Source organism: Vidua macroura, chromosome 6 (genome assembly GCF_024509145.1).
Source record: "Vidua macroura isolate BioBank_ID:100142 chromosome 6, ASM2450914v1, whole genome shotgun sequence".
Taxonomy (NCBI): domain Eukaryota; kingdom Metazoa; phylum Chordata; class Aves; order Passeriformes; family Viduidae; genus Vidua; species Vidua macroura.
Genome location: NC_071576.1, coordinates 37526286 through 37540112, shown reverse-complemented (window position 1 = coordinate 37540112; position 13827 = coordinate 37526286). Strand labels below are relative to the sequence as shown.

The 13827-nt window shown below is 41.4% G+C and overlaps 1 protein-coding gene across 1 annotated transcript in view; it reads right to left on the bottom strand.

The window, feature by feature from the left end:
- LTK (leukocyte receptor tyrosine kinase) overlaps positions 1–13827 on the bottom strand; it is a 50508-nt gene that overhangs the window by 24099 nt on the left and 12582 nt on the right. The window contains exons 6-10 of the mRNA XM_053980688.1: positions 12379–12516; positions 11371–11523; positions 10372–10472; positions 8605–8771; positions 3460–3554 (exon numbers count right to left, since the gene is read on the bottom strand). Of these exons, the coding sequence (XP_053836663.1) occupies positions 3460–3554; positions 8605–8771; positions 10372–10472; positions 11371–11523; positions 12379–12516 (654 nt within the window). The remainder of the gene's footprint in view (positions 1–3459; positions 3555–8604; positions 8772–10371; positions 10473–11370; positions 11524–12378; positions 12517–13827) is intronic.

The following is a 13827-nucleotide window of genomic DNA, read 5'->3' as shown; positions in this document are numbered from 1 at the left end:
GAACTTCAATGGATGAAGTTGTCAAGCCAGTGAAAAATGAAATTAACTCAAAACAAATGAAATTAATCAAATGCAAGAAGGAAAACAGAATGACAAATACAATGCATGGCCAGAAAAGATGCACCCCAAGGCCTGCACTGAATTACAAATTCCAAAGGTCACAACAGATGTACCAGAAGTCTGGTTATGCTTGCCAGAGCAAAGGAATGTAAATCACTCTCTGAAACAGAGAGCTGATCTTTGTGTCTGCGTGGATTTTTTTGTGGCATCCCAATGAGTATTCTAAGGCAATGTCTCATTTCCAGTCTTTCCTCCTTCTCCAAATAGTCTCAAACCCTTGCTCTCCAAAAGAAACTTTCTGTCTCCTCCATACTAAGCAGTAGATCAGCTGCACCACAGGCTGAGCATACCCTGTCCACATGAGCTGTTAACGCTTTAAAGGCTGATGTTTTATGCACTGTCAGACACAAACTTGTAAAGGGGCATTTTTTACAAACATAGTGTAGCCCTGGGACCCAGGGGCTGGTCCTTCAATCTATTTTAGTTTCCACTTCCTCTTCTAACAGCCAACATGTTGACTGTAAAGTGAATGGAAGGGAACAAGAATTAATTCATATTAAGGTGCATCTATATCAAAAAAATACAAAGAGCACAGACTTCCTTTCTCCACGTTTTAGCTAACACTGATTCCCCCATTGAAATGAGACACAGGGAAATGTAAAGGAGAAAGAGGGGACATCTTCTGCAGGCAGAGAGCTAAAGTAATTCACTCATTCACTGCTTCAATATCTCTGTGACTGTAATGAAAAAGGAGATAGAGATCTGGTGGCTGAGATTAATCAGAGTAAGATGCCTCACAGGATCCTCAAGGTGCAAATGGTCTCCTCAGAGATTCCACCTCACTAATGCTGATTTCAGTACACCTGAATATCAGACTTTGCTGGGTCAGGGACTCTAAAATCAAGAAGTAGAGGTAATCTATACAAAAGGTCTCTTTGGACAGTCTTGCCATTTATAAAGCAATCTTCTGGGAAATTGAAAATGATGCACAGTCTGAAATTTCTAGGCCAGGGCAGTAAAGTTTGATAGACCACAGACCTGTGATCTTAATTGAAGCAATACAATGCTGAGAGCACCAAAAGATAATAGTAAAGGCAATGAGAAGGGCAACTCAACTATCAGCATTCTATTTGCTGTGCTAGTCCAGATTTTCATGTTAAAACAATCAAAATTCAGACCTTTTCCTATATAAACACTATTTCACTGAAACTATGAAGTATCTTTATGCCTGTCTGCCTGAAGTCCTCACAATGAACCAGACATGCCATCCAGTCTGTGACACTATCTTACACAAGGTGACTGTATAAGTCAAAATGTGGTTTCGCCTCACCCTTTTCACAGGGAAAAACATCTGTCCATGCCCAGGAGCTGCCATCCAAAGAATGGTCTGTTTGGGTTTTGTCTTCATTGATGTCTCTTGAGCTGCCTGCACTACTCAGTTGTTCACTTAAATCTTACTGAACCTTCTTCTCAATTTTAAGGTCTGTGGAAAACCTCACCTTCTTTCCCATCTTGCATACAAAACCAGTGTTTTCATTCAGCACTGGGTTTTGTAGAGAGTTGAACTACAAGATTGAAATAGATGGAGAAAATAATATTTACATCCTAGCAAGCAGCAAATCTTTCCTTCCTGCCATCCATCCTTCCTGCTGCCCTCATGAAAAGAATTCACTGCTTGGATTTTAATTGGCTCTGTCTCTGACATCTGAAACCTGTCCTTGCCAGGGATAAGTAATTTCATTACTGAAAACACAGCAGAGCTGCTGGGCTTCTCTGTAACATAACTGAATTAAAGTAATGAGAAGACAAATACAAGGGGGCTGCTCTTAGAGGTGAGAAAACGCCAATTTGCAAAGAGGATTCAAGGAACAGTGGCAAGTGCAAGGCTTCCGAGAAATGTTTCCTTCGTGATATGTTTCTTCTGCATGACTCACACATCTCTGGGTGATGCCTTCACATGGGGTAAGTCCAGTTGCTCCTGGACATCAGTGCAATTCATCCCAATTGAAAATAAGGAGTAGCCTGGGTGGTCTAATGGACAAGCTCTGATAACATTGCTGCAGGGGCATTTACACCCCACCTGTTTGCCAAAGGGTGTGTACCTACACCACTCCCAGCAAAAGGTCTGTGGATAAACTGGAGGATCTATCTGAGAGCTGTAAACTCCAGCAGCTGGATGCACATCACCTGGCCCAAGTGCATCTGGAGTCACTCCCTTCAGCTTCCTCAAAATTCCAAAACAAACTGCTACCATGGAGGTTGGAGAGAGGACTGTAAAGGAGCTAGAGTGAAAAAATGAAATTACCATAAAGGATCAGCTTTTCCTCTTAATTTCAAGTGAAACTGTGCATACTCAGCATTTTATAGGAGAGGGTTTCAGTGCCCACAGAACGAAGGGTCAGTGAACAGGACACTGAACCAGAAAAGGATGGGAAGGAATAGTGGCTTCTAATTGATGAGCTTTTACCACATCTATTTTGACATAAGCCTTTCCATATGTTATGTTAGGCTATAGCTAGCCACTGCAGGGACATGCTATGATCCTAAATGCTGACATATTGAGTGTGGTGACACGTAGAGTGGCACAGTATCACCAACCCACATTTTGTCTGCAACAGAATTTACCATTCAAGTGTTACATATCTTCCAGTTCCTTTGCAACCGAGCATTTTTTTTCCCCAGGGACAAAAGAAGGCAGTTTCTAATATTTGCAAGTAGTTCAAGTACCTAAATTCTTTCCCTTTGTCTGCTAAGAACATCCACTACAACTCCTGCTAACATGTTTCAAAGGGTAGCACTGGCTCCATTTTGCTCTGGAATAGTTGTCAGTCACGTTCACAGTAATGAAACAAAGGAAAGCTGTTTTATGTCTGGCAGTGATAGCTAATGTACCTCCTTACAGACTAAAACAAACTTGTTGGAGTAATCTAAATTTTATTGTCAGAGAGTCGATTTACTCCTTCATTTTCTTCCTTTTCTCCACAAAAATATGGTGACTTTTGCCTTTGACTTCAACAAATTTGTTTGAGGTATCAATTACCAGGGTGCATAGATCAGCAGGGACTGACTGGAAAAATAGTGTGATGTAATCCTTCCATTTAGGATTAAGGAATAAGTTTAGTGTTTCTTGCCAAGATACACAGACAGGTCTCAACTATGTGATACAGAATATCCCAGTTTAGAGGAAAAAAAAGAGGACTGGGAGACTCTGACACAGAGTAAAAGTGCATCTACTTGCAATCTTCAGTAAGTTTGAGATAAAATGGCATTGTGCTGAAAAAGTTGACACAAATTATCCGTGCACATTCTGTGAGGAGAACAGATTGTGCATCCTGGACCTCTGGGATGCTGATTACACTACCCAAATTTTTAGGGGATTCTGCAACATTTGTGTCTCACCATCAGTGAAGCAGTCCAGGCCAAATGTAATGTTGTCGATAGCAATGTCAGCTTGGGAATTCCAGCCCCAGGTTGCCAGGAGTTCCAGTTGAAACCTTTGCAATAAGACAGATGTTTTAGAGCAGACCGACAAAGGACTAAGGAGAGGGGAAAACAAAACAAACAAACAAACAACCTTCCTAAAAATACAATGTTCCCTCATCATGGAAAAAACATCACCACTATTTAGAATTTTTCCTCCAGACAAATCCAACTGAGCAGCCAAAAGGGCTTGCTCTAAGTCTTAGACACATATCAACCCCTTGTAAGCACCACAACATTCATACAATTTCACATTTCATGGGGAACAAGAATGAGAGCCCTACTTCCCCTGCTATCTGCACATACATACAAGCAACTGTCCCCCACTAATTTTTATACTCAAACAACCATCTATGGATGTAGAAATAGTCAGGGAATTAGACTGGGGGAAAAAATATCTCCTCCTTTCCACCCCCAAAGAGATAGAGTAAAAACTGAGCAGATTATCCAAAAGTCTTGGGCCTGATCCTCAGCCAGTGTAACTCAGAAGGTGTCATGAGTTTATTTCAGAAGGGTAGGACATTATCAGTTACAGCCATAATTCCTTGAAGAGTTAACTCCCTGGGCTGTCTCATCTTTTTCCACTATGACCAAGTGTTCCTTATCTAGGAGCTCTGTCACGTCCATGTCTGTTGCTACCTACTGAATTCACAAGGAAGAAAGAAAATAAGCTGAAGGATCTCCTTCTAATGATAGGACTGAATTGTTTTTCATTACATTTCAGAAAGAAACAGTTGTCTGATGTCCAGTCCATTTAGAGCTTATTAAAAGCATATGGGCAGGACCTCTATTGCTGTCTCTGGTAAAGCTCCATGATGATTTATGAGAGATCAAACACTGACCTGCCTAACACATTAATCATTCAGCCTAGAAACACACTTGTCCCAAATTAGTGGCAATAAAATATGTGTGTGCATTCCACCCACCAACCAAATGTTGGTTGATATCCACAGTTAGTTGCATGGCTACATAAAAATCTTTAGGGATAAACTGCTTTTACTCCAACTCAAGAATGACCCCTTGTGCTTAAATGAAAGCATTCACACCTTCAGGATCTGAGCACTCTGGAAGTAAGTGCAGCAAATGCAAATTAAGGGTCCCTTGAATGATCTCTTAGCTGTGGTGTTAGTGGGGGAATTTTTCATTAGATCCTCTTCCTACAGATACCCTCCTCTTCAACAGCAGGCTTAGCAAGAGCATTTTCAAACCTCGCATATGAGTCCACTAACAAATGACAATAATTCCCCCATCTATCTGATGGAAGAGAGTCAGAGCACCCTGAGCCCAGAACCAGGGCACTTATAGGACCCACAGGCATAGACACAGCACCACATCCTACCCCTTACTTAAGGCACTCACATGGCATTATACCCTTGGTCAGGTCAATCTGCTGTGTCTGGACCATGGAGACAGAGCAGACAAGGGTCCCTGGCACTGCACTGCAAGGTAGGTTTCTGTTCCAGCTGAGTACAAGGGGGGACCTTGAGGAATGACACCCCCCGTCCCCAGTGGGTGAGAACTGACATTTCATAACCTCTAGCCTCTGTCTGCCTCCCCTTCCTCTTAGCTTCAGAAAAAGGGGAGGAATTTGTCTTTTGAACTCAGTGCTGTCCTAGCCAGAGGGGTTTCCAGTGTTCCTGTTCATTGATCTCATTTTGCTGACTCCAACAAATTATGTTCTCCAGCTCTCTGTTGTCTGGTCTTCTGCTTGCTTGGTTTTGTCCTGATAGCATTCTTTTTCCTTGTGTGTGTGAACCAAGTAAGTGAATTTGCCAGCCATTCACCAGAAGCAGTTTTTCAAAGTAGCTAGATGCCCAACTGGGAGGCTGATAAGCAAACTGTGTCTTCCTTCTCTCCTAAGAAATAAATTCATTGGATGAAGGTGTTGCTAAGAACTGCCTAAATAGAGCCTTCATATCCTCCTTGTTCTTTTTGCTAAGGTTTCTCTACTTCTGGCCCCATAAAGCAGTTCATGGCCTGCAACTTGTTATGTTTAAATTCAGGCCTACTCTTCTCCCTGTGTGGTCTATCACTACCCACTTTACTACTGACTACCATCCCCTTAAGGAACAGCAGTTTCCTATAGCAAGAGAAAGACAGGAGTTTCCTGAAGATTTGGGATCCAGAAAAACAGCATGCCAGCTCAAAATCTGCACTAAAAATTAACCTAGCATTGCTTACCAAGGAAAGCTGACAGCACCCATAAAGACACAGAATAGTCGTTCATGAAGTTTTATACCAAATTGTAGTAAAATTGTTCAGCAATGTTCATCACACACCTCTGTTTACAATTGTTTTCAACTTCAATAACATTAAAGCAATTTAGCCTGAACTTTTCTATTTTGGGTGATTTGGTATGGCTTTTCTAACAGTCAAAACATTTTGTGAGTGCTGAGGATGAGGCAATGCAGGAATATGTGATTCTGACCATGCTCAAAAATGCTGGTAACTTTTTAAGCACTCTCTGCTACTAGGTATTGGAAGTGGGATCTGAAATTTGGGAAGAAGAGAGTCACATGGCAGACATGAGGTGGTTTTTTTTCACGTGAATGTGAATCAATTACATTTTTAAGAAAATATCTTTGAAAATTTTTAATCCCTGACATTTCCATGCCAGGTATTTTTTTTAATCTTGCAGTTTCCTCTTCTCTGGATATCTGAAAGTCTCAGGCAAACTGGTACTTTCCAAGCAGTGCTATTATGAACCATGTCAGGTCCTGCTTCAGCTGCATGAGGTGGGAACTACCCTTCCAAATTAATGGATAAATATTTTCTTCCCCAGCCTTTCTTTCTGTTGCTGATTCTGGCCAAACAGGAGGGAAAAAATGGTGCCTGAACTGAATCCAGAGTTAACAAGGTGTTATCCTGGAGAGAGGCTGGGAGCTCACTGGGAATTTTACAGCAGAGGGGCTTGGACTTGGTGTGCAGGGGATTTGGGCCCAAGATCTGCAGAGAGAATTAAATAGCCAGTCAAACAGGAGTACTGGGAATAAACCTTTACTGTAGGTCTGGGATCACTGAAATGAAAGCACACAAGAGATAGCTAGGAGGAGAAGGGAAGTGCAAGGAAGGGATTCGGACTTCATAATAAAAAAAACAAAACTAAACAACACACAGACACAGCAGCTACTAGAAGAGAGATGGAAACAAGAAGCAGAGAGGAGTTCAGAAAGGAAATTACAACCAGAGGCATGAGACAGATAAAATGGCTTCCCAAATGGGAGGCTGAAGCAAAAGAAAGAGAGACCAAGTATATGAAAACAAGGAAGAAAGACACCGAGTGCCTACAATAGCAGGTAAGACAGGACAGAAGGAGTAGAACCTGGAAACAGCAAGACAAGAAGACTGAGATGGAGCCAGTGTCCTGGGAGCACAAAGACCAGGGATTCCTCCCTTGGGGAAATAGCTTCAGCACCTTCTAGCAAAGTGTGTGCTTGTTCTGTGTCTGTTATAGATCAGTGTAGCAAATGGCAACTTATTACTTCTGTCAGTCACCTGGATATCACAGGTGGTACAGATTTGCCTTCTAGACTGAACAGTCCCATCCTTACTCACAGTGATCGTCACTGTTCTGTTCTGCCACTCAGTTTTAAATTTGAAAATGTCATACAGAAAGGTTATATGAAGTAAAACAAGATAGAACTACTTGAACCAGACTGTAATAATTAATGCATGCATGACCTAACTACATCTTTCACTTTGCCTAAGTGCTCAACTTTTTCAAACATTACAGTATGTGAACATTTGAATATCAATTGGGTTTTGATGCTATTCTGGCTAGTGCTCAAAAAAAGTATCTTGCTTTCCATTCCCTTCTGCCATGTAAGATCCATTTTGCTTCAGAATTAAGGGCAAATACAGAAATTAGAGGCGTCAGGGAACAAGCATAAGGAACTGTATATCAGAGGAGGCAGAAGGTCTCAAATATCTCTGAAGAACCCCTTGGTCTGTGCTGCAGACAGGTCCACAGTAGAGTGCCCAGAGAAAAGAGCTATTCTGCACTAATTCACTGGCCATACTTTACATATTCATAACTAAAGAGAGACTAATCCATAGAGCTTCAGATGGTGTCAGACAAAATTATTAAATACAGTGCTAGCAGGCAGACCAATCCTACCCTAAAGGAATCATTCATGGCAACGATGCGTATGGTGAACACGTGATAATACTGACACCAAAGGTAATCAGGAAATTAAAATGGAAAGAGGGTAGAGCAACATTTATAATATTCACTGTATAGACTTGGAGGGGTTTTTTTTTTCTCCTTAAGTTTCATGTGAAACAGGCCTTCGTCAGGAATATGCAAAAAAAAAGAACCCAGATTGGAGAAACTGAAAAAAAAAAACCCTTATGTTGTGCAAAATAACCAGCTATCAACACCATCTACATGGCTTGACACTAGATGAGGGAGGAGAAATGCCTGAATAAAATTTGATTGCATTGAAATTCTTTAAATCTTCAATATTTCACTTCATTTGAAAATCAATATTGCACTGTATTTCTACATCTAAATCCATGAAAACCTTAGTGTAAAGCTCATTTGGGCAACAGTCTTTTTCTGAAATCATTGCATCAGTAATGTGGTAATGAAGGATCTCCAGCTGCCCAGGCTGCACTGATATAGATCCTAAACTGGACAGCTCTATTGGCTAAACTGTGGGATTACCATCCCTTTGATTTACATGAGTGTTTTTTACAGTGGGAGTATGAAGTGCAGCTATGCTAATGCAGCTGTTTCCCTGCCGGGAGCACTTTGCCCCTGTGAGTATACTGGCTTGCTCAGATTGCTAAAAGGATTTTAGTACAGATGCTTGCTGTTCCCAAAACATAAGTACTGTTTGAGGCTGCACAGAAGTGCAGTCACATGGTGTGGGCTTGTGTTGAGCTGAGCTATGCATGTGCACAAAGATATGCACTTATGGCAGAATACTTCCTGAGCAAGCAGAGTTGCTTAAAAACAGCCCTGAAAAAAGGCAGGAATGAAAGTGACACTTCACAATAAAGATAGTAACAATTTCCTAAATCTATAGGGATAACCCTGGCTGCTGAGAGTGGAGCTCTTACCGGTTCTGAAGCACTGGCATTGGTAAGGTGATGAGAAACCAGTGGTCACTCCAGCTCCCTGCCCTTTCCCACATTGGCAAGGTGATTGGAGCTCCATTTATCTCTTCCCTGAGAAAGAAGGAGACTGTACCATTGTAGCTACCGAAAACATGCACCGAAAATTGAATCTGTAACAGAGGAAGAAGAGGAAAAGAATGGTGATATGTGACAAAAAGGAAAGGTAGTCACTTCTCCCCTCCCTGGGAATTTGGGACACCAAACCTCCAAGTCAGGGTCAAACTCTTTAATGACAGGAATCACTAAGCCCCACTCACTGATTGTATTTGACTCAGCACCATTACTAGCACAGAATTTTCTCAGGGAAGACCTGAACTGGCACTCCTGTTGGGCAGCTGTTCTTCAACCACTGATGACAATATCCACAGCCTCTGACACCATCTGGGTAAGAGGACTGGTTTTCTTGTTATTGCCTTTTCTGAGGAGAGAGCTGTCCTGCCCCAAATACCTTTGAAACAAGGACTGTCTCTAGAGGCAAGAAACCTCAGTCCATCTACCTGCCCCAACTCCTAGGCACCACCTGAATTGTAGCACCCCTAAGACAAGTGAACAACAAAATCAGCAGGCCAAAGAATGTCTTGAAGCAGGACTTTATTTGCAGCAACCACTTCCAGTTTGCCACAGAGCAAGAGAAAGTTGTTATTTCTACCACTGCTGCAAATACTCAGCTGCCCTTAATGTTACAGAGAGCTCCAGTACTGGCAGGAAAGGGAGCACACATGGGTTCTGCAAAGAGCAACAACAGAAGTTCCTTGGTCCTGCCATGTGGCCTCAAATCCTTGCCAGCAGAGGAGAGAATGGATCCAGATCTCCTGTGGCCTCTGCACAATAACCAACAGCTACTGCTTCTCCTCTCCTGGTTTTGTAAACTTATCTCAAATCACATATTATTTTGTTGTTTATGTTGTACCCAGCATATTTTACCTGGATTTATAAATAAATATAAATGCCAAAGTTACATTTCTGGCACCTGCACTGTATTTATTTTCCCAGCTCTAATTAGGAGACATCAAAGCTTTCTCTTTTTCCCCTAGCAAGACTGGACTCCAGCTCAAACTTGCAGCTTAATTTTCCTAAGTGTTATGACTATAATATTATTTAATATTTTTGATTCCAGCTTCTCAGAGCTGCAGGGCAAGTTGTGTGATTTATCAAGGCCAGGTTGCATTAACCTTATGAAATTCCTGAAGAATGTCATCAGAAGTTTATTATATTCATTTTTCTCTATTTCTGGAAAATCTAATGTATTCTAACTTCACAGTCCTGTTCTCAGTGAAACTATCAAGTTTATTAACTCCTGCCCAAGTACTGCAGAATTTATGAAGAAGAATCTCAGCAGCAGATATACTCAAAGACTCAATGGCCCAGCCAGCCAGCTCCCTTTTCTACAAACACTGGCTGCCCCATACAGTTTAGCTGTTGGCACCTCTCTGAGTTACCTCTCAGTAACTCTTCCTAACTGGTACAGCTAGGCTGGGGAGTTTTCCACAATGAGTAACTGATTGGGGCTTCTGCTTTCACTTACTGGGGATGTACCTCTCGTCTCCTTTCCAGTTCTGAACAAGTGGCCAGCTAGGCATTATAGCCAGCTCTTCTGCTTTCCAGTGTTGTGTAGAGTGTGCAGAGGGACAGGAGAACAGGCTAATTGTACCAATTGTGCCTACAGCCTGATGATTTACTCCACCAAGGTGCTAAAACACAGTGACACACCTGGTAGTCTTCAGTGGCAAGACTGGCTGGCAAGCTGGTACTGTAAGCCTTAGCCATTCCACTTGTCTGAGTGCTGTCTGCTCGCACATAGAGGAAGTGTCCTGTGAACACAAGAGTGAAAAAGACAAAATGAACTCTCGCTGTTTTGTGTAATCACTTGAAACAATTTAACATCATTAATGTTAGTGCAGGTATGTAAGCACATGTAGGCGTAAGCAGGGCTTGAGAGCAAGTCTGTTGGTGAGGTTATAGTAAACACTCTGGTAGATTTCAGCAGTACAAAAGTCAACATCCCTTATTGGAATGTGAGTGGATAAACCTCAGATACCACTCAATATCTTCCCATACAGAGGTGCACACCAATCTACACCTAATTCCTACACTGTTAACATCAATGACTCTTACTGAGTAAAATACTGGGCTGGAAGAGTTTATTTGCAGTCTTTTTTTCCAGAGAGAGCTTACATAAGCTCTCAAGAGACAAACAGGACTCTTGTATGGAAACCCTTCATTTTGGCAGGGAACTCTGAGGCAAGACTCATGTGTGCTAAAACTTCTGACTTTCAGCCTGAACAGGTGAGGGTCTGGCCTCCCCCTTCTTATTTAGCAAGTTAACAGTTCTGCAGGTCTGTTGGGCAATTTTTGCCTCGTGATGCAGCAGTTATCATATTGCTGCTGAACTACTCTGCAACTGCACAGCTCATAAGAGGAAGGAGGAGGGAAGAAGTATTCATTATACAATTTTTTAAAGGTGAAGGGGAATCCTTGTATCTGAGAGTTTTCTGTTAACTTTTTTGCAGAACTTTAATATAAAGTTTTGAGTCACGTTCAAAGTTAATTTGAAGTTGTTACATTTCAAGTTGTTATAGATAATACTGATGCTGAAGTTCATTTGGCAATGATGCCAAAATTTTTAAACCAATTTAAATAAACTTAAGTTCAAGGCTATTGTTTGCATGCATGCACAGAGAGTGGGAGAGAGAACAATGAAGAACCTACCACCAGTGGCTTGCAAAGTAGACCCTACAAATGAGTCCTCTTGAATCATTTCAGAAAAGCCCCGAATAGACCAAGGAGATGCTGCAGTTCCGTTCAGTGTCCAGCCACACAGACCTTCTTCAAAAGAGCAGTGTGAACCCTCTGGGAGACTGTCTACAATTGAAAACATGAAAAAGTAGGAAAATAGGAGCAACTTGATTATGGAAGAACACAAACAATAACAAAAGTGAAAATCCATTTGGGTTGTCCAAGTTATCCAGCCTATGCTACGCTGTCAAAATAGGTCTCATTTGTTTATTTCCAGAGTCACCATTAGAAAGCCAACACTTTGCTTCTGGAAACATTTGAGACTTTCTTTGTGCTGTCCTACTCTAAATACTGGGCAAAACTGCGGCCCCCATAATCTCAGGAATGGCAAATCACTGCCACATATTTGTAAAGGTCTTGCTACATATGAAATTGCAGACATCACAAAGTTTTGTGTCCATTTAAAGGAAGGCAAATCAACAGATTATTTTAAATCACCACTGTACTTGGAACAAAGCTAAAATTGCTTCTCAGCACCACATATACTGTTAGGGGATTTTTCTGTCCTGATGTGCATGAACTCCTGAACTGGGATCTTGGAAGGACTCTTGATGATTAATACCTTTCCCTGAAGGGAAGGTTAAATCTTGGGTCCAGAAGGGAATTCTCACCCAGCTGCAGGCATGTAAATAATGTTTTTGCCTTTCTCTGAAGTAGCAATAACTGTGAAGGGAAGGTCATTGAGCTCCTTACTGCAATACTTAAGAAACCAAATCAATTTTTAAAAATCCATTTTGTTCTATATAGGTTGAATTTTCAAAGAGAATCTTGGTATCCAATTAATGTAAATGTGACAAATTAATTCAGGAGGTGAAATACTGAATAAATCTAAAGATGGAATCAATTTAACTTATTTTGTATTCTAAATTATTTCTTCTAATAGAATGAAGGTTCCCATGAAGTGTCATGCCACATACTCACCACACCTCACTCCTTCCTCTTCTTTGGTAGGGCAATCACTGCTGAACTCACAGATTTTTAGGTGGCTGACACACCCTCCATGAAAGCAGGGGAAGGTTGAGCCTTTGTCATATACAAAAAGGTCTTGATTTTCTTTATCTAATGGGGAAAAAAAAAGATAACTAAATGCAGAGATGAGTTGACAGAATGTGTATGACCCTTCATGTGTATTAATTCTCACATGTAGGACCTTGTCCTTTGTATGATATATCTTTGCTATTTTCATGCAGATTTCTATCCAGAATGAGATTCTTGGACCAAATTTCTTGCCCTTCTCTTTCTGATGTACTGCTTTTGCTGTGTTTGTTCTATCTTTAGATCATTTTGGGGTTTTTTTAATGAAGGGCCTTGCAGTTTCCCACTGTGATGTGTTCCTCAGTTCTGCAGACATGACTGTGCACTTGCCAGGCAGCTGTGACACGCTGCATGGCACCCTGCTCCTGGAGGCAGGGACACCCACTTATCTCCAGCCCTGATAGACACATTGCTATGCTTTGTTGAGGCTCAAGTTTAACCAGCACTTGGGCTGCTGACTCATTTCTGTGCCAGCTTCCAGCTGTGGCATCCAGCCCATGAGGTAGCTGCTTCCACAGCAAGCTGGCTTGCTATATGCAAATTTTATTCATGCACCCTAACTAGTCTAGTCAGCTCTAGTCTGGGAGTATTTGACTGACTTCACAGGTACCCATCAGCCAGGCTGAACATGATTTTTAAGTCTGATATTTCCCAAAAGCATAGCTCTCAATGCACTCAGCCTGTCCTGTGGATGCATATGTGCCCAGGCGTATTATGGACCTGCTGCCCTTTAGCAGAGCTCAGCACAGAAGTTACATTGGCATCACTACTACTCTGAAAAAAACACAAAAGTTAGGGAACCAATTGCAGGAGAAAGAGAAAAGAACACCTCTGCAGCAATCCAGGTACACACTCTGAAATAATATTTTTTCATGATATTTTTTGTGCCAGATACATGCACCAGGTTATTTAGAGACTGACAGCACAGTGCTTCAGGCTGTATGCATCCCCTCAAAACTCTAGGACTGTAAAAAAAATTACATTAAAATATAGCATGTTAAATTAAAAGAATAATGACTAGAATTAAATCTGTAATGTGATCAAAAACATGCTCACAACAGTGTTTTCTTTTTACATTACATTCTAGGTTATTTCTACAGAGTCTGCAAAATGGAAAAAATATCATTATATTAAGTCATGAAATTTAGGAACTGAAGATGATTATGTCCTCAACATGAAGACTGCCTGTACTGAGAGACTCCTGCAATTCCAAGAAGCCTAGATTATATTAGCATGGTTCTGCACTGCCTCTGAGCTCTGAGGATCATTTGCATGACAGTCAGAACAAAACTGTAAGCTCCAGGTAAAACTGAGGTCTTAGCTGAGCACTCAGTA